The sequence below is a fragment of the Medicago sativa genome, chromosome 8, assembly GCF_051527215.1.
Source record: "Medicago sativa cultivar Bolivia chromosome 8, Bolivia_mono, whole genome shotgun sequence".
NCBI lineage: Eukaryota > Viridiplantae > Streptophyta > Magnoliopsida > Fabales > Fabaceae > Medicago > Medicago sativa.
In genome coordinates this window covers 64167183-64189785 of record NC_140756.1, presented here as the reverse complement: position 1 = coordinate 64189785, position 22603 = coordinate 64167183, and the positions used below count along the sequence as shown (strand labels likewise).

The 22603-nt window shown below is 32.1% G+C and overlaps 1 protein-coding gene across 1 annotated transcript; it reads left to right on the top strand.

Moving 5' to 3' along the window:
• The first annotated feature begins 20369 nt into the window (after window positions 1-20369).
• Window positions 20370-21579, top strand: LOC146900462 (glycogen synthase kinase-3 homolog MsK-3-like). The gene is made up of 3 exons (XM_085735611.1): window positions 20370-20893; window positions 20981-21031; window positions 21186-21579. Exons 1-3 carry the CDS (start codon window positions 20741-20743, stop codon window positions 21255-21257), a joined length of 276 nt encoding a protein of 91 aa, XP_085591737.1. The 5' UTR covers window positions 20370-20740; the 3' UTR covers window positions 21258-21579.
• Window positions 21580-22603: the final 1024 nt, after the last annotated feature.

Genomic DNA, 22603 nt, shown 5'->3' with positions numbered 1-22603 from the left:
TATAAAAAGAATTTAACACCAAATATTTACCCAAAATATCAAGACATTGAGTTTATGAGTTCTCTCACTTATATATATTTTTTAAAACTCGATATTTGATTCAAGGACCTACTAATTTGTAGGGACTAATCCCACCGTCCATTTGGGGAGGCTTGTTCAAAGCCAGAGCAAAGCTCAACTTACCCACCAAAATTGACACCAGAGGAAATTAAACCTGAGACATTGAGAGGAGCAAATTAGAAGATCCCAAACCAACCAATAGGCCAATCTCAAATGGGTGTTCTCTCATTTATATATTACTCGACATTCATATTTTCATCCAATGTAAGATTTCTAATTCATATTTGCTACACAACAGAGGTAAAACAAAGGGAGAAGAGAATATAGTCACATGTGAAGATTATTTTTCTTCACGATGTAAAATCCTGTTAGTACGTGAAACTCTAAAATGGAGTAAACAATTAAATTGATTCCTTAAATTATCCTAATGTTAGTCATTTTAATCTTCAAATTTTATGCATAGACCCATCCGTCCTTGAAATTGTAACACATTAGTTACTGTAGTCCCATGTCAATGCAACATCATAGAATGATTGACATGTTACAAACTTTGGACATATTTTCCTATGTGTAACATTGAAGTACTAAAAGGGTCGAAGATATTTACAATTCAGGGACCAAAGTTGGGGAAGACAAATTTGAATCAACAGCTACGGACCATAAGCATGAAGAGGTGTGGAATACAAGGTGTTTATATACACCAAAAATAATTAGTCTTATAATGAATTGGTCTTTCGACTAGAGTAAATGATTTTGTCTATCAGTTGCACCACAATGAGTTGACGACTTGACGTTGCATTACAATGAGTTGACGTTGGGATCAACTAATGTAGAATCGACTTACAGTGAATCGGGTATTGGCTAATAACTGAGTGTAACTACTAAATCTTATAGGCCTTTCTGAGTTTGTGGTAGTGTTTAGTAAAGCCTAACTCACTTTATGATTGAGTGAATCATAGAGTTTACCAAGTTAAATGACCATTAAACACAACCACAAGTATTTACATGTAACTATATCTTTCCTTTATTTTTCATGCATTCTCAAACAATAGTTCAACCTTCAATACTAGACGCTCTTCAAATCAGTTTAGGAACCCACAACTAAACAACGAAGTCTCTTTTTCATTGTAATCGATTCATTAAAAATGGAATCATTGTCGTAAGTACAAATTAGCCAATATACCGTCTTATTAGTTGAGTAGACAAACCTAATCAGTTGGTCGCACAAATAGATGGACAAGCACCAAATTCCATACAACGACACAAGGTTAATTGACAAGGTTCGCGCAAAACAAGAAAGTAAACATGAGTGGAATACAAGCTTAATGGACAAGGTTGAATCTCTAGTGAAAAATCAAGTCACTATTTTGGTTCTCCTAATTCTAATCCATGAGAATAATACATCCTTGAATGCTTAAATCATAATTGAAAGTTATTCACATTCACCCTTTAAAAGTTTTTTTTTTGAGCGATTCACTCGTAAACTCAATTCTACAAAACCAACTTTATCATTGTGATTGAACCATGCTTAAGAAGTCTTATCCTTAAAAATTTGGTCCAATGTTTAAAACAATTAATGATCGAGGTAACGATTCTCCTCTGATTGTTGGTGACCATGTTTGAGTTTTGGGTCCATCTGAGCTCTATTTACTCATGCTTCCCTTCACTCGTGAAAGCTACATATGCATATCATATAAGTTGATAAAAAAAAAAGATACTACAACAAGAAACAAGTTCGAAGAGGCACCATTATATGAATGTAGTAAGAAACATCGGATCAATTGCAATTGAATTGAATGGTTGCTATCACCAAAGTAACAGTGTCTGTAGCTATATCCAGTGACGGATCCAGGATTTTTGAATAGTGGAGACACCATACATAAATTTGTCCTCTACGATTTTCTATATTATGGAAATTTTGAATGATTTCTCATTTTCAATATCAATCATTTAACTTGTCATCTCTCGCTAGATTTCGTATCCGATTCTTGATAATATTCATATTATCAAAAAAGGATTTGAGATATATGATTATAGGTGTGGGCCAAGAGAGAAGTAATTTGTGATAAGTCATGTGGGCCATGTAGTCAAAATATCAACTATTGGTACAATACACTACTAAAAAAAAAAAAGTGTTCATAAATTTTTTATGTAGGCACAAGTCCACACATGAAGCAACATGTATCCGTCCCGGGCTACATCTCTACTATCTCTACTATACTAACAATTAAGAATCGTCTTATGTAGAAGGAAGAAGCTGAAGTAATAGAGAGTGTGTGTAAATTTACTTCTACTATTGTATCATGAATCTGCTGCATGCGACAATGACAAGATCGTCAATATTAATAATCTTGATCACATGCAAGCATATATCCCCTATTGGCCCCCAACCTTTCAATAAATTCACAAAATTAGAAAAAATTTCTGCAATGCAAACAGGGCCCTCTTCCCTATTCTATTAAGTTTTACAAAGTTAGTAATGATTTGTTAACATCACATAATAAATGATGTTCAATAAATGTTACTCAGATGTGTGTTAATATTGTGCTGTAAGATCACATGGCAGGTTGAAAGCCTAATGGAACTATAGTGTTTGCGACTGTCTTCATACTTGGAAAGTATATACTCTATCCTTGTATGTATCGGGTCCTATATATGACTCCATACCGACGACCTTGCAGTTGTGTGTGCGAGTTTCACATGATGTTTTTCACTTCTTCTATAGAGAAAAAAGTTTATTTTTTATTTTTAATTTGATAGTTTATTTTAAATGACTCTATATTTAATCCTCATTAGGAAGAATTAGAGCCGATGACAATTAGCCGAGCAATTCGAACAAAGTTTTAGACTCGATAATTAATTTGTTGAATATGTTCATGAATTAAATGAAATTATATGTGTGTCTATATATATGAATGGAAAATATTGTTACATCAATATGTACTCTTTCTCCCGGTTTATGACGTATGCTTGGAGACAACTTCTTTGAAGGAGTATGTATACATACATTTAGTTTGGTGATACATATGCCTATTCTCATGCATTCATATTTGTTAAAGCTGACAACTCTCTAATACTCTTATTTTAATTTGTTTAGGGTTGAAACCTGTTGAGTTGGACCAATAAAATATAAACACGTGTATCCAACTTGCAAATTATTGTCATCAATATTTTTCATATATCTTTAAATTTAACCATTTGAAAATTTTTTTTTTTTTTTTTATAATCACACACAAAGGGTAACTTTCTTTTAAAATTTTAACAATTCAATTTTTAGAAGCAAAAATTAGAGTGCAACTAACACCCTAAACAATTTCAATAATTTACTATTAATTTTTTTTTATAATTAGTGTTACCTTGCATTTTCATTTTGTTTAGATTTTGGTATTTTTTCAAAACATTTTCAATCCAAACTAATATGAGAAATTATTTAGAATTTGTTTTTCTAAGATTTATATGATTTGATTGGAATAATTTTATTGTTGTATATGGGTATAAACAATTTTGATCTTCCGTTCATGATTCATGAGTCGTTTCAGAGTTAGAATGGCATGCATCATTGTTGATAGAGAAAATTGCATTTCACCGCCATGTCAAATATTTATGGCTTATCTAACTTGTGTTGCATTATATAGAAAGAGAAAAATGAAGCAAAGTTATTGTAATTCTCTTCATTTTCTATCTTTAGCGGAGTCGATGAAACTTGATGATAATAATCAAGATTGAATAGAAATCTCACAATTTCCAAACATTTTGATTCCAAAGTATTTGAATCCGATCACATATAGATTAGAAAATTAAGCTCAGTTTAGATTTATAACTTGATTAGAAAATCATTAGCATCACATTATGTTTTGAAGAATAGACAAGTGTAATTTGTACATTAATCTTAACCAAAATTTCAAAGACATTAAGTTTATGAATCCTTCCACTTATATAATGTACATCATTTATTTCCTTTTAGAGCCACTTCAAAATATTCATTCTACTCATTATATTTTGCTCGAACAATGAGACTCTTTCCAACAAAAATTGATAATCAAAGCACAATATTTCATCCATTAAACATCGATTGATTTAGAGAAGCTTTAAACATTATAGAGAAAGAGAATGATTCTTATTAATTCATTTTGCTTAAAAAAAAAAAGTCTACGAAAGTTTGTGAAATTACTCTCTGGCCCAAAATAATTAGTATATAAATTTTGGGTCTATTTTAAAATTAGTTAATATAAAACTAATAGGTATGGGGAGACTATTATTAGCAACAGTATCATTCAATTTGGATGGATTGTACCCCAAGAATGATTCTTATTAACTCATTATAGAAATCCACATATCAAAAGGCGTGCATTCAACTTCTTAAAAGTTGTTATATTGTGTTTTCTAATGGAAAATTGCTCTATTTAGGTTGCTTAACATGTGCCCTAAGGGCACAAGTTAATATGACTCTTTGCTTAATTAAGCAAAACTCTTTTTTTTTTTTAGAGAATTAAGTAAAACTCTTCTCAAGCTATTTCCCTAGGTAACCTTAGTATTTAAGTCGCATCTGTGTCCAACTTTTGTGTTCAGTTACTTAATTACCAAAATTAGGGGAGAAAGAAACAAATTACTACCACTGTTGTTGTCATGAAGTTGTTATTGTTTCAACTTTTGTGTTGTAAGAAAACTTTCGTACGTAGGAATAAATGTGACTATTGTAGTTTTATCCTTAGTGCTGTTAGTTTTATCCATGTTCTTTTAGTTTGCGATAATTATTACTCTTTCAATCTCATAATAACTATCATATTTGCTCATTTTACACAAATTAAAAGTTTTACTAAATTGTTCTTATTACTCCCTCGGTCTCATATGAAATGATATAATTGGCTATTTTAATTGTTCTTATTACTCCCTCGGTCTCATATGAAATGATATAATTGGCTATTTTAAACATGCAAATGCATAATTTTAATCTTTAATATCTTTAATAATTTGTTAGCAAAATTTATACAAAAATATGATATTTTAAAAATATTCATCGAAAAAAATCCAACATCTTACATTCTATAATTTTTCTTTATTTATTAGTAGAAAAATATGATAAAAAAATATGTTATGTAAATAATGCACATAGTCAAACAAAGTCACTTATTTTGGGACAGAAGGAGTAATATTTATTGTATTAACCTAAATGTTGTTAGTTTGTTCGCAAATTTATCCTATTCTTTTGTAGCAATTTTATAGTTGTGTTATTCCATGTATTTATATCAATTTGAATGGATGGATATTTTTTTAGTTTAAAAAACGTATAACGTATTTTCATTAGGATAAACGCAAACTGAAATGTAATAACTTGATGCATTTACTATGAATTAGAAGGTACAATTAGACACACATAAGTTCTACCTCAACTGACAAATGCTGAAATCATTAATTCAGATATCCATGGTGTCCCAAGTTCAAACCTAAAGATCTTTCGTTTGTGTGAGTTTCATATGATACTTACCACTCCATCGACGTAAAAAAAAGTACAATTAGACAAAATAGAAAGAACTAAACTAATAGTGAAACTCTTTGTTGGGTAATTTATTACATATATGTATTAGTTATTATACAACAGATGGTGTAGTTTTTTCATCCTAACTAGTGTCTTGTTGCTTGCTTTCTATATCAATAAGTTCTTATGTTCTTAAATATAAGTATTTATTGCATATCCCAGTTTTATTAAAAACAATCGGTATTGTAGTTAATGCATCAACTTTTTTTTTTAAGTAGTATAGCGATTAAAAATTTATCTCTTAAAGGTGTATAAATGAGGTGTATGAGGTTCGAACCTAATCCTAACAATTTTTACAAGCAGGATTGCCAAATTTGGTTTAAACACCATGCTACAATGGGGACGGATGTTAAGTTTGATAACCTATTTTGAAATATGGAAGAATAGATATGAAGAGATTTTCCAAAATGTGAAGAAAGATACTTGGAATTCTATCAACACTATAATCTCTTATCATGCCTCTATGGTTCACGCTCTTGGTACCACTAGTAAGTATCATGTGACCCGCCAAGTTCGTTGGAATTCTCCCCCATAAGGATATATTAAAATCGACGTAGACGCTCTTCTTTTGGTAATCCCGACAATGCAAGTTTTGGAGGTCTTTTAAGAAATGATAGAGGAATTTGGATTCAAGGCTTTTATGGATCTCGTGGTAGAGCCTCTAATTTACCGGTTGAACTTTCAGCTATTTGGAGAGGGCTTCAGTTAGCTTGAGACCTTGGATATCGGTATTTCATCATTGAATATGATTCTCAAGCAGCTTTGTATCTTATTGTGAATATTAATCAGAATGAATTTCATCCTCATGCAGACTTGTTTTCTCTCATTAGAAAGCCCTCTTCTCTTCCCTAGGAGTTGTTGTTTAATCATACTTTAAGAGAATGTAATGAATGTGTTGACTGGTTGACTAAGTTTGGTGTCACCAGTGTTGATTCCTTGAAAATGTGGATGTCTGCTCCTCCTCAGTTAAATATCACCCTTCTTGCAGATACCTCTGGGGTATTTAGGTAGCGGATTGCTTTGTTTTTTTTCCTTCTTTTATTGTTCTTTTTCCCCTTGATAAAAGAACAAGAAAAAAAAGAGGTGTATGCTCTGACCCTGCATACTACAATACATTGTCCATATCAATTGAGTTAAACTCAAGGAAACGTTAATGCATTCATTTTTTATATTCTAAAGAATTTAATTAGTATTCTTTGCCAGTGTATGATTATTTTAGGCTAAATTACATATTTGGTCCCTTAACTTGTTTGTTGTTTTCATTTTGGTCCCTTAACTAATAAACGTTCCGTTTTGGTCCCTTAACTTATACTCTGGTAATCAAATAAATCCTTTTTGTAAGTTTTATGAAATATCGTTAATCTTCATCCCTTCCTTCATGAGCTTCATCATTCAACCCAGATTTTCCGAAAATTCATCAATTTCATCACCTCCCTTCATCATTAAACATAGAAAAAAGAAAAAGCTGAACCAACCTAATGATCCAATTTAAACTTTCATGTTCAATTTTTCCCCAAATTCAAAACCCTAATCAATTCTTAATATACATAGTAGGAGTTCAAAAACATTTTAATGCCTTAATATACATAGTTTGGTATTGCGCAAACACATATGGAATGGAATTCAGAAATACAAACAGTATATGCCTTCATTTTTGTAGTAAGTGAAATCGACATTTTAATGTAAAAATATAAAATGCTCTTTTTGATTTTTAGAGAGCATGGAAAATTGGCAGCGGAAAAATGAAGAATAGGGATTTGAGTGGATTCTTCTCACAATTCACTATTTCTGATCCAAAAATTCAAAAGCTTTAATTGTAATGTTACTTGAATATGAATGTGAATCAGTGAAAATGCAAGCTTGTTTTGTTCAGTTTTTGTTTTTGTTTTTTCTTCTTCAGAGTTTGATGATCAAATTGATGAATTTTCTGGAAATCTGGGTTGAATGATGAAGTTCATGAAGGAAGGGATGAAGATTAACGATTTTTCACGAAACTTAACGGAAAGGATTTATTTGACTATCAGAGTATAAGTTAAGGGACCAAAACATAACGTTAATTAGTTAGGGGACCAAAATGAAAACAAAAAATAAGTTAAGGGACCAAATATTTAATTTAGCCATTATTTTATAGATGGATTCAATTATGTGTTGTCACCTGTGAAGCCCTGATACTTCAAAATGGATGACGTATCGTATCCCCTGCGTATCCTGCACCGATACCTGTTCGATACTTCCCGATACGTATCCGGAGAGTATCCAAATATTAAATTTTATTTGGCTTAATTAATGATTTGGTCCCTTAAGTTATTTGTTGGTTACGTTTTGGTCCCATAAGTTATTAACGTTACAATTTGGTCCCTTAAGTTATTTGTTGGTTACACTTTGGTCCCATAAGTTATTAACGTTACAATTTGGTCCCTTAACTTACTTTTTGGTTTCGTTTTGGTCCCTTAACTTATTTTTTGGTTTCGTTTTGATCCCTTAACTCTAATAACATAAAGCACCAGAGTGGTTGACGGAGGAAGAGTTAAGGTACCAAAACGAAACCAAAAAATAAGTTAAGGGACCAAATTGTAACGTTAATAACTTATGGGACCAAAATGTAACCAACAAATAACTTAAGGGACCAAATTGTAACGTTAATAACTTATGGGACCAAAATGTAACCAACAAATAACTTAAGGGACCAAATCATTAATTAAGCCATTTTATTTTTTTAAAAATTAATTATCCGATACTTTCCGATACGTCCCGATACACACGGATACTTGTGTTTTTTATATTATTTTGATTTATGTGTTTTTTTGTTGTAAAAAATAAGAATAAAAACAGTATATTACTATAATATATATACATTTCCTTTATCTTTCTTTGGTGCCAGTACGACCCACACCACACCACACAAACAATTGCATCTTTCCCTTTCTAAGAAATTAGGGTTTCAACTTTTTCTTCCAAAGTGGTCGCCGTCCACTTTGGCCACCGTCGAAGTCTTGGTATCAGACGACTTTGGTATATATTGCGTATGTAATTGACTAATGACCACTCTCTTAATCGTCAATATTATTTATATTTATGTTAATGTGCTACGAGCCTGGTTTCTTGTGTTTGTTAATATATTTGCATATTAAAAAAATGGTTATAATTATATTGTACATTTAATTATATAATTTTTTTATTAACGTATCCCAGCCGTATCGTATCTTGATTTTTGAAATTTTTCCGTATCAGCGTATCGGTGCAGTATCGTATCCGTATCGTATCTCGTATGGCTTCACAGGTTGTCACGTTAATTAATGAATATGAAAACAAATGTGTTGTATTCTTTAATTAATGTGACAACACATTACATGAATGAAATAATTATATACTGACTGAGTACATTAATTAGCTTCTATTCGAAAACACTTAGTAATACTAATTAGGGATTTATTTTAAAAATAATAATAAATATATCTAATATTTTTAAAAAGTCTTATATTTAAAGAAACTTTTTTTATTGAATGAATGCTTATATTTAAGGATGAATGAAGTGATGCTTAAATCTTGTCTCTCGCAATATATATTGTTTGGTCGCCTTTTAATTTTTTTTTTTTTTTGAAAAAGCAAAAATATAATTTTATTAAGATAGCAACATAAAGCATAAGACATGCTATGGATGGCAAGTACAAAGCAGAACAGTTCCAGCCAAGGAAAGCCAATACAGAAGCAAAAAGCCCCAAAGAGAGGAAAACAGCACAGAAGAGAGCTAAGGAAATAAAAAGACCGGGTATCGAATAGAAAGAGACACCATAGGATCTCGCTCCAAGCCACTAACGGACTACTAGGAAGCCAAAGGCGATGCACTGAACAATAGCCTCAACTTCGAAGCCTAACGGACAAGGATTTTGAGATACAACCATGAAATCTCTAATGAAACAATCCAATACCCGACACAAAAAACGCCAAAATCACTGATGATGAAAATAATTAGGTCGCCTTTTAATTAGGTCCTATGGTATGTTCTTTCAAGGTTTTGGACAGGTTGTCATAATAAGTTTCAATTAGGTGATATTGAAATTTTCAAAATCGTTTCGACCAAATACATCATAAATCCCCTTCATTGAAAAAAAATCTCCATATTTATCATCGAAACAATATAATTTCATTGAAGAATTTGTACCATTTAAAATTACTGTATCTAAAATAATTCCCTCGTTCAAACATTCACACAACAAAAAAAAAAAAAAACACTCTTCTTTCAAAAAAAAAAACACTCTTAAACTATAAATTTAACAAAAAAATAATAATTTAACAAGTAAGAATGAAATATATTAAACACTAAAAAAGCTTACTTATCAGCACAATGTATGCTGAAAAGAAGCTAAGAGTTCATATACAACATCAGTTAACTGACACCCTTAAAAGATAAAGGCAATGAAAAAGAAAACAAAGTAAAACAATTAGCCAACGACCAAACAATCAAAAGGGCATCACCACCAACCAACACATGCAAGAGATACAAAAACATCATTATTCTTCAGCCACCACAAAGACACATATTTGACCTTATTGAGCAACTGAAATAACGATTTCTCCTATTGGTTAAAGATCTCGTCATTACGTTCTTGCCAAATAACTCACATAGTAGTAAACCAAATTAAATGCAAAAGGAATTTTCGCGCTTTCGAACCACTTGTCAAAATAGCATACTGAATGAAGTGATCCGAAACAGAACGAGGATAAACCGAAGAAAACCCCAACCAGCCACGACCAAAGACCAAAGAGAACCAAAAAAGTTGCAATGAAGGAACAAATGATTGATCGATCTATCTCACCATAAGTTGCTATGCAAAAAATGATCGTCAACCTGAAGAACACCACACATAACCAAGTTATCCTTAGTAGACAACCTGTTTTGAAGTAATCGCCACGCAAACACAGAGACTTTCAGAGGAACTTTCTTATGCCACACCAACTCGGGATCTACATCTAAAATGAGCACCTGATGACTAGTAAGAAACTGGCACACACCACGAACAGAGTAAACACCACTCCTATCCAACTGCCGCTCCACAAATCAACGGTAACGTCCTGCAAATGAACATGAGAAAGCAGCACCGAACACTCCCCATCCAACTCTTCCTCTCACAAAACAAGATAAAATCAAAACATAGCAAACATGTGATTTAATACAATAATGTTCTCGTATTGGGAGAATGTATAATCCATAGGACATTTATGTCATGTGGTCCTTTGAGTCTTTTAAGTGCTTACATAGCAAATTAGAATGAGATGTATATGCCCACAAGACTAAGCTTAAACCGACAATGTTGTTATTGCTATGTCACACACTTTCAATCAAATTCAAACCCAAAACCTCACACTTATGTGTGACTTTAAGATCATGTTTGTCACTTACATACAATAATTATCAAGCAAATCCTCCAAGAAGGTGAGTTGCAGCTGTTGGAAATATTAAGAGTAAACTAGAATTGAGAGAGTTAGAAAAGATAGAAGAGAGTTGTTGTGCCGTGACAAAAATCACTGCCTTCCGGTGGACCTCCGGTGCAACCCAATATCCGGTTTTGCTCCCCAAGGTTTACACAACTACGTGTCAGAACTCGTGCACTCGAGGCCAACACGTTGGAGCCTCGCAAACAATGCCCATAATTACTGAAGAACAAAGGAAAGAAGAGATTGAATTGAGAATATATAGTGAACCTGATATTCTCCCCTATTTTCCTTGCGCCATTGTTTCCATATATATTGCTATATATATCTTGTGCAAGTGGCCACATAGTGAAGAATATCCTCATATTACCGTTGCCACATTCTCACAGCACAATCAATGACATATATTGATGGCCGTAAACACCCAAGAACGGTTGAATATTTGTTTTACAACGGTAAGCCATAAAACCAAATAGTTATGTAGTTTTAATGAGGCACACATTTGTAGTAGTAAAGGACACTTGATTGTCATTAAATCCTACAATCCCCCACTAATGACAATCAAAGAAAAGGAATCGAAAACTTGACAAAGAAAAGAGATTGAAATCTTGGGCAAAGAAAGGTTTTTTCATGCTTAAGTGTTAATGTCACGAGGATTGAATTAACACGTAATGAAGTGAGGCAACACCTTAAATCTATTAAGTGAAATTACTCTTGAACTTAATAGATTTTAGATGAGACCCCCACAACACGCACTTTTACCTTTAAAATTGTGATAGCTCCGCGATAATTATTTTCATCATAATTAAGACCTTTATCACCTTGGGTCGCTCATGAGTGCTCTAGAAAGATTGCCCAAGTCTTTCATAGAAGGTGGTCTAGGCCTTCACACTCAAGTAGGTAAATTCATCAAGTGCGTCTCAAAAGCACCACCATAAAGGCTATGAATTTATTAAGAACATAAAAAAAATGTTCAACCTCAAATTTAACAAGCGGCGAGTCCATCAAGTCCGTCTCATAAGGACCACCCAAAAAATTAGGGCTATGAACTCATTTAAGAGCTAAAAGCTCAACCTCACATTAAGCACTACCACACGTCATAGGGATGAAAAATGTAGTGCATATAGGAGTATTCATATGGCTTTGTTTGACCACGAATTGGGTATCCACCTTATTTTCCTCCACTCAAGGCTTTATATTCATCCCCCTCGACGTATCCAGGACAACTTTCCTGGGTAATCCTTTCACATAAGGATCTTAAGTTTTTTTTTTCTTCTTCTTTTTCTCACTTCTCATATAGTGAGATAACATTATTTTTAATTCTTTTCACAAAAGGATTTGTGTCGTCTCTTATAGACACTATTATTAGTCTCATAACTTATAGTTTGTGATCACAAAATATTTAGAAGGTGTGGATCTCCTCAATAAAAGTATCCCATTCACACAAACTCTTTCAACTATTATGCTTCTTGACCTCATCCTTATTTGAGATCCAATTCACTAAAATCCTTCTCAGATAGACAATCATCAAAATATAATATCCAAAATACTCTTTAAATATTTTGGAAAACATAATTGACCATTCAAATAATAACCATTGAAATCATGAGTTTATATACTCAATCTATTCATTATACCACATGCAATATCATGTATAATATAATTCACAAAATACATAACATAGTCAATTATGTCACACTCAAATTGAGAGACTATCTTTTGAAATTTCACTTGTTATTCATGAGATTGCTACCTTAAGGCATATTCACTATTTTCAAACCATATTTACCATGTAATTTAGTTCACTTCTAATGCCTTGTTTTTATTTTAAGTAACAATAAAATAGCATTGGTTAACTCTTTCCTTTTAAAAAAAAAAACATTGGTTAACCCTAGCATACTCATAGATAGTGAAATTATCTTAAGCATGGCATTTTATTCATAATTTATCAAGATCTTCTACTCCTACTAAAAAGGAGAAATATACAATCTATGCCAACAAGAATATATTTTTCCCGAATCCTTCTACTTTCCTTTGTTCAAAAATTTCAATGTTTTATTTTTGTTACAACAAATTTCAATGCTATGTGCACATTTAAAAAGTAACAAAAATAAAGTAGAAGAAATATCTTTCACAAAATTAATTTTGTTCTTCTCATAACCCCCACATTTAAGTAATTTAGGTTAAGAAGAATAACTTTTCTACCTTATACATATAACCATCCCACACATATACGAGAAAGTTAAACATAAATTATATGAATAAATAAATTCATCAACAATTCTACTAAAAATTTCAAGCATGTGATACAACAAAATCCAATTACGTCATAGATGTGTTCATACATGCAAACACACTCCATAGATTACCAAATATTTATGGACATCCAAATGCACATGCATAATCACATTTATATCCATAATTCTATAAAATTTAATAAGACGTAAAAGTCCTAAGCTTTATAAATGACACAACTTGCAAAAATAGTCATATTTAGGCCACACAAAAAATCGATAGAGAATTCTAAAATTTCAAGGATCATTTTCCTTGACATATAAAATATCGATCTCATGCCTCTATTTTTCATATAAATCCTTAAAAAACAAATTTACAAGCAGAACCATAACGATGGGTAGTCTATCATAAAGGTTTCAAACCTATGAATCACTATTAAAAATTTAATGAATCAAACTTTTATAGACACATCTCAAATTATAATCAAAACTATCACCACGTGGAACTTTCAATATATATTTTCTTGCAATTTTTCACAAAGCCAAAACATATTTATATAATTTTTGGCAATCATGGACATAAAAATCATTTTATCATTAGATTAAAAAATATATCTACATACATGTCCTTGAGTTTAAGGCACTTACTTAGACTTTAAGCTTTGCTATTTACCTCAAATTAAATGACGATTAATTTGAACTCTCGCCCAATTTGAACTCTCGCCCATAACATTCTTTACCATCCACTTGATGAAGGTATCGAGTGATCCTTTTCAAGCAATTCGAACCAACATGATACATAGAAAAAATCACAAGTTAATATTTCCAATATAATTAAATGAATAATTATATTGAGATATAATTTGCTTTCAGATTGTTGGAAATATTAAGAGTAAACTAGAATTGAGAGAGTTAGAAAAGATAGAAGAGAGTTGTTGTGCCGTGACAAAAATCACTGCCCTGAAAGCAAATTTCCAGTGGACCTCCGGTGCAACCCAATATCCGGTTTTGCTCCCCAAGGTTTACACAACTACGTGTCAGAACTCGTGCACTCGAGGCCAACACGTTGGAGCCTCGCAAACAATGCCCATAATTACTGAAGAACAAAGGAAAGAAGAGATTGAATTGAGAATATATAGTGACCTGATATTCTCCCCTATTTTCCTTGCGCCATTGTTTCCATATATATTGCTATATATATCTTGTGCAAGTGGCCACATAGTGAAGAATATCCTCATATTACCGTTGCCACATTCTCACAGCACAATCAATGACATATATTGATGGCCGTAAACACCCAAGAACGGTTGAATATTTGTTTTACAACGGTAAGCCATAAAACCAAATAGTTATGTAGTTTTAATGAGGCACACATTTGTAGTAGTAAAGGACACTTGATTGTCATTAAATCCTACAATCCCCCACTAATGACAATCAAAGAAAAGGAATCGAAAACTTGACAAAGAAAAGAGATTGAAATCTTGGGCAAAGAAAGGTTTTTTCATGCTTAAGTGTTAATGTCACGAGGATTGAATTAACACGTAATGAAGTGAGGCAACACCTTAAATCTATTAAGTGAAATTACTCTTGAACTTAATAGATTTTAGATGAGACCCCCACAACACGCACTTTTACCTTTAAAATTGTGATAGCTCCGCGATAATTATTTTCATCATAATTAAGACCTTTATCACCTTGGGTCGCTCATGAGTGCTCTAGAAAGATTGCCCAAGTCTTTCATAGAAGGTGGTCTAGGCCTTCACACTCAAGTAGGTAAATTCATCAAGTGCGTCTCAAAAGCACCACCATAAAGGCTATGAATTTATTAAGAACATAAAAAAAATGTTCAACCTCAAATTTAACAAGCGGCGAGTCCATCAAGTCCGTCTCATAAGGACCACACAAAAAATTAGGGCTATGAACTCATTTAAGAGCTAAAAGCTCAACCTCACATTAAGCACTACCACACGTCATAGGGATGAAAAATGTAGTGCATATAGGAGTATTCATATGGCTTTGTTTGACCACGAATTGGGTATCCACCTTATTTTCCTCCACTCAAGGCTTTATATTCATCCCCCTCGACGTATCCAGGACAACTTTCCTGGGTAATCCTTTCACATAAGGATCTTAAGTTTTTTTTTTCTTCTTCTTTTTCTCACTTCTCATATAGTGAGATAACATTATTTTTAATTCTTTTCACAAAAGGATTTGTGTCGTCTCTTATAGACACTATTATTAGTCTCATAACTTATAGTTTGTGATCACAAAATATTTAGAAGGTGTGGATCTCCTCAATAAAAGTATCCCATTCACACAAACTCTTTCAACTATTATGCTTCTTGACCTCATCCTTATTTGAGATCCAATTCACTAAAATCCTTCTCAGATAGACAATCATCAAAATATAATATCCAAAATACTCTTTAAATATTTTGGAAAACATAATTGACCATTCAAATAATAACCATTGAAATCATGAGTTTATATACTCAATCTATTCATTATACCACATGCAATATCATGTATAATATAATTCACAAAATACATAACATAGTCAATTATGTCACACTCAAATTGAGAGACTATCTTTTGAAATTTCACTTGTTATTCATGAGATTGCTACCTTAAGGCATATTCACTATTTTCAAACCATATTTACCATGTAATTTAGTTCACTTCTAATGCCTTATTTTTATTTTAAGTAACAATAAAATAGCATTGGTTAACTCTTTCCTTTTAAAAAAAAAACATTGGTTAACCCTAGCATACTCATAGATAGTGAAATTATCTTAAGCATGGCATTTTATTCATAATTTATCAAGATCTTCTACTCCTACTAAAAAGGAGAAATATACAATCTATGCCAACAAGAATATATTTTTCCCGAATCCTTCTACTTTCCTTTGTTCAAAAATTTCAATGTTTTATTTTTGTTACAACAAATTTCAATGCTATGTGCACATTTAAAAAGTAACAAAAATAAAGTAGAAGAAATATCTTTCACAAAATTAATTTTGTTCTTCTCATAACCCCCACATTTAAGTAATTTAGGTTAAGAAGAATAACTTTTCTACCTTATACATATAACCATCCCACACATATACGAGAAAGTTAAACATAAATTATATGAATAAATAAATTCATCAACAATTCTACTAAAAATTTCAAGCATGTGATACAACAAAATCCAATTACGTCATAGATGTGTTCATACATGCAAACACACTCCATAGATTACCAAATATTTATGGACATCCAAATGCACATGCATAATCACATTTATATCCATAATTCTATAAAATTTAATAAGACGTAAAAGTCCTAAGCTTTATAAATGACACAACTTGCAAAAATAGTCATATTTAGGCCACACAAAAAATCGATAGAGAATTCTAAAATTTCAAGGATCATTTTCCTTGACATATAAAATATCGATCTCATGCCTCTATTTTTCATATAAATCCTTAAAAAACAAATTTACAAGCAGAACCATAACGATGGGTAGTCTATCATAAAGGTTTCAAACCTATGAATCACTATTAAAAATTTAATGAATCAAACTTTTATAGACACATCTCAAATTATAATCAAAACTATCACCACGTGGAACTTTCAATATATATTTTCTTGCAATTTTTCACAAAGCCAAAACATATTTATATAATTTTTGGCAATCATGGACATAAAAATCATTTTATCATTAGATTAAAAAATATATCTACATACATGTCCTTGAGTTTAAGGCACTTACTTAGACTTTAAGCTTTGCTATTTACCTCAAATTAAATGACGATTAATTTGAACTCTCGCCCAATTTGAACTCTCGCCCATAACATTCTTTACCATCCACTTGATGAAGGTATCGAGTGATCCTTTTCAAGCAATTCGAACCAACATGATACATAGAAAAAATCACAAGTTAATATTTCCAATATAATTAAATGAATAATTATATTGAGATATAATTTGCTTTCAGATTGTTGGAAATATTAAGAGTAAACTAGAATTGAGAGAGTTAGAAAAGATAGAAGAGAGTTGTTGTGCCGTGACAAAAATCACTGCCCTGAAAGCAAATTTCCAGTGGACCTCCGGTGCAACCCAATATCCGGTTTTGCTCCCCAAGGTTTACACAACTACGTGTCAGAACTCGTGCACTAGAGGCCAACACGTTGGAGCCTCGCAAACAATGCCCATAATTACTGAAGAACAAAGGAAAGAAGAGATTGAATTGAGAATATATAGTGAACCTGATATTCTCCCCTATTTTCCTTGCGCCATTGTTTCCATATATATTGCTATATATATCTTGTGCAAGTGGCCACATAGTGAAGAATATCCTCATATTACCGTTGCCACATTCTCACAGCACAATCAATGACATATATTAATGGCCGTAAACACCCAAGAACGGTTGAATATTTGTTTTACAACGGTAAGCCATAAAACCAAATAGTTATGTAGTTTTAATGAGACACACATTTGTAGTAGTAAAGGACACTTGATTGTCATTAAATCCTACAGCAGCAACCTCTAAACCTTTTCTAAATTGACTAATGACGCAAGGTCACCTATGAGATTAGGTGTGTCTCCGTGTCCGACACTTCACACGCGTTGGTGTTCGACGCCAAAACGACACCGACATCGACACATATATTTGTTAGCATTATCAAAAACTCCTCTAACTTTGCATATATATTTTTTTCTTCATATTTTCAATGTCATCACACTTGGTAACTCTTAGGTGATATCTTGATATTTTCAAAGGTAAAGACTTTAGAGGTTCAAAGAAAATGGGAAGACAACCATGTTGTGATAAGGTTGGTTTGAAGAGAGGACCATGGACTATTGAAGAAGATCACAAGCTTGTGAACTTTATCCTTAATAATTGGGATTCAGTGTTGGAGAATGTTCCTAAACTTGCAGGTAAATATTTTAATTAAAAGTTGTTGTTTTTTTCACATGCTTTTTAGTTGATAGATAAGTTTCATTGAAAATGTGTTTCTAACATGCTGCATATTTTTGAAGGTCTTCTAAGATGTGGAAAGAGTAGTACATTGAGATGGATTAATTATTTGAGGCCAGACCTTAAGAGAGGTGGCTTTATTGAAATGGAAGAGGATCAAATTATACAACTACATGCCCATCTTGGTAACAGGTATTGAAAATCTGATGTATATTTAGGAGGAATTTCATGTTTGGGGTTGGGAATTTTGTGTTTCAGACTTACCAAGTAATAGAGTCTCTATGGTGCATGCTTTCATGTAGATATTGACTTAGGCAAAGGAGGTTCCATTTATGTTTTTTTCTTTTGTCTGCATATATGGGGATCGCGCTAACTTCAATTGTGCTAGAACTTTGTCAGACAAACTGGTAGTAGGGATTTTGTCGGCATTCATCTTCAAAAACTGATAACCTAAGATACCCTTATTATTTCAGGAAAGTATAGCAAAAGAATTTTTGAATAGGATGGTGAAATGGATCAAAAACATCAAAATTTCAGATCCCTTGAAAGAAGGTTGCAGGCTAGGACCTGTTGTTAATGGAACTGTTTTTGAAAACCAATCTAATATGTGCATTTCTCATCTTATAACAACAACTTAGGGTAATGATGGTCCAAATATTGATTGCAAGGTTAGAAGGGACTTGATTAACTTGAGAACATTTCACATGGAGTATGACATTTGTCGTGCAAGTTATTATATGTTTAATATGCTATTTTTTAATGCTGACACAAAAAAAGCTGGATGGTTCAGTAGTGCTATGAAGAACCTTCTAACGTACATACTCATATCACAATGTATATCAGACTGGATGTTTGAGTTGTTCTAGGTATAGACTCACGTCGTAGATGTATAGAAATGTGGATAATCATAACACTAAATCTCTTTATGCTCATAAAAATTTGTTGTGTATCTGTTCTGTTTATGCACCCATTGCTAATATTCAAATTATACTTTATGAATTGGAGTGAACATGATATAACAATCAGTATTGTAATTGAAGATTAAAATGAACATAATAAAAAATAAATTTATGTACTCTTTTAACTGCTACCAGGTATTTGTACACCTAATAAAATTCAGCTAAACGCTTTTCATAGATAAATACCAATGGTGTAAATATTTTTAATGTTTTTCTTCTTGGAGTGGGGCTAAAACTGATCATTATTCTATTATAATTTGGTAAATGCAGTTCTCCGATGGTTATCTGGACTTGATCATTACGAAGAATTGCCCGAAGTTACGTTTGTTGTCAATGATGTCAGAGCTGAATAAGGGAGGGCACGTGAAATCTCCGTATGTCACGTACCTAAAGGTGTGATTTCCTGATATACTGTGTAATACTTTTGTAGCAGTTACATTGAGCTTTGAAAGAGTCTTGGCATTGGTTTAGTTGCATAACGAAGTTTTCTAATTTATGTATCTTGCTATAAATCAAAGGTGAAAGCTTTCAGATTGGAACTTGGTACACGCACCAAGGACCTAGAAAAGGAAGGGATCATAGATTCAGATGGTGAGGTTTTGACAAGAGGGAGAAGAACCTACAAGTGTGAGCAGAAGGCTTTGATGGCCTATGATAAATTGCAGATAACAGTGGATCAAGGTTTAGCTACACTTTTTACCCCTATGTAATACTCTTGGTAATTATTTTCTCGGGCACAATTCACACCACGCAATATTGTACACACACACACACACACACACACACACACACACACACATTCAGATACATGTTTGTATCAACAGAACCTTCCTGTACATCATCAAATATATTCAATGGCAAGTTTCCTTTGTAACACCAAATTGTTGGCGGTTAAATTTTGAATTATTAATACGGAAATTATATTATCACTCTTTTCTTGAGTTGAGTGAGAGGGTACACTTCCAAAGAAAAAGTGTAATGATAAATATTACTTGAAAAATCCACATGAGATTGCAATAATAGATGTAGTTATATACATGTGTATAAACAAACCATGAAGTTATTGAAAGTTTAGCAGTTATGTTATGATTTTGCACTTTATTCTGTAAATGGGCACCTGCATCCATACTTCAGAAAAGCTATATTCAAAAACACAACCGATTTGTGACATGCACAATTTGAATTGGTTTTGTTTGTGCTTGAATTAATTCTATGTTATGATTTCTACCAGAAAGGAAAATTGAGAAATGATTTTTTATTATATGTTTTAGCATTTACAAATTGGTCGTGCATTCGTTGATTTATGTGGGGCAGCTGTTGTTTTGCTTCTGTAGTTTTTCTTGCCGTGTTTTATTAGATCATTTCACTTTCCTAACAGAATGGAGATAGTAATTTTTGGTTGTCTCTTTTTGATGTTGTATAAAAACAGGTCAATCTTCACACCTACCAACTGAAGATATGCGACTTTAGTCTTGGTTCGTTTCTCTTAACCTTGAAATCCTTTCGTTAGTTTTGCAATAACTATCTGAGTTTTATAAAGACTAAATGCTATATGGTTTTACAGGTTAAATGTGAACCAAACATATCTTACATTTGTTCTAGGTACTATAGAGCTCCTGAGCCTATATTCGGTGCAACTGAGTACACCACAGTCATTGACATCTGGTCAGCTGGTTGCGTACTTGGTGAACTTTTGCTTGGCCAGGTAACTAGCTTCATTGTGTATGCTTGGTCAAGTTACATTTAGAATTCATGTATGTCAAAACTAATGATGAATTTCTGTTCTTATCAGCCACTGTTTCCTGGTGAGAGTGGAGTAGACCAACTTGTGGAAATTATCAAGGTAAGATATGTTTTAAACAATAATATAGCAATAGTGATATTTACCTTGCTACTAGCTTGAACATATCAGTTTTAAGTGACCTTTCATATTTTTGTTTCGTTTTGTGCTATTTTTAGTTCAGTTAATTCGGAAGTTTCATGTGGTTCACTTGCAGGTTTTAGGTACTCCAACAAGGGAAGAAATCAAGTGCATGAATCCTAATTATACTAGGTATAATTATATATAAACTTGGGAAATCTTTGTAGGTTAATCAAGGTTTGAATTCATTGAATTAGAAGTATATCATATATAGTTTGATATTGCTAGCTCATCGCTCTTAGCTAAGTCGTATCGAAGAATATATGGAACGATGCATAGTTTTGTTTATCATCATTAGTTCCATAACTGAGCTATGATTGAATTTTTTGTTGTTGTGTTGAATGAAATATTAACCGTTTTAGAGTGCCATTTTTGTTGTATCCTAACGAATAGGAGTGTAGTCATTTTAGTGCAGTTTGATTTGATTGTTGTAATGTACATCATGCTATAGTTCATACTTTGGCATCCAATCTTTTGATCCATAATCCTAATTTGTATGGTTCACTATACAAGAAGTTGAGTAATAGTGATGGTTTAACTTCTAAGCATTAGAGCAATCAAATATAAAGTTTATAAGTATTGAAGCAATGTAACACCATGTGAAGTGAATGTAAATGAAAATGGTATCTTACCTTGAAATGCTTTCCATTCATTCTTTCATGTGAATAAAGGCCAAAACTGTTGCTTCTTCCATGAATGCCGCTAATTTGCAACTCCAAAAGCTATATAAAAAAAAATGGAAAATGCTAAGAAGTACGTTCGAGACATTGAAGTTTTAAAAATTAACATTTTTCTACATAAAATTTATCAATTATTTCTTCCAACAAAACCTTTATCTTGATTCAATGTGTGACTTGCGTTTTTTTTTTCTTCAAATAGTTTTAGTTATGTTTATGTGTAAACTTTTAAAAAAATATTATTTTGTTAGAAATGATTTATATGCTAAAAGTGAAAAGCTATTTAGATTAGTTTTTGAAGAAAATCATATTTGATAGTAGAGATAGAAAGTCATAGTTTATGATGTCTATCTTTAGTTTTTGATTATGTCGTTTCCTTAACCTTGCTTAGCCTCTTAATAAGTTAAGGTCCCATGGCTTCTTTTGGTCAAGTGTAATATGGTAATTTGCATATTATTGGTTTCAATTAGAAACATGTTAATTATAATGTTGTTTTCCTAATTAGGATATGCTCTTCTAATGCATCAAAGCTTTGTAATTAAAGGGCAGAAATTTCATAGAAATATGTAGTTATTTTCCATAATTTGCTCGGTTTTTCCTTGGAACAAATTTTTTGCAAAATACGTAATTCAACCCGTGCGAAGCACGGGTTTGGGTGTTTCATTATTGGTTCGAATTAGTAATTTCATCTTAATTATTCCATAATTTGCTCAGTTTTCTTTCGAATAATTTTTTTAAAAGATACGTTATTCAACCCCGTGCGAAGCACGGGTTTGTAACTAGTATATGTATAAAACATACTTTATATAGTTCGTAC

What these genes read in the sequence shown, in the direction of transcription:
- LOC146900462 (XM_085735611.1), top strand. Translation starts at nt 20,741, where the DNA reads ATGGTTTTACAGGTTAAATGTGAACCAAACATATCTTACATTTGTTCT. An exon ending in GTGAACTTTTGCTTGGCCAG is followed by an intron (nt 20,894 to 20,980) that starts GTAACTAGCTTC and finishes TGTTCTTATCAG; the next exon opens with CCACTGTTTCCTGGTGAGAG. An exon ending in AACTTGTGGAAATTATCAAG is followed by an intron (nt 21,032 to 21,185) that starts GTAAGATATGTT and finishes GTTCACTTGCAG; the next exon opens with GTTTTAGGTACTCCAACAAG.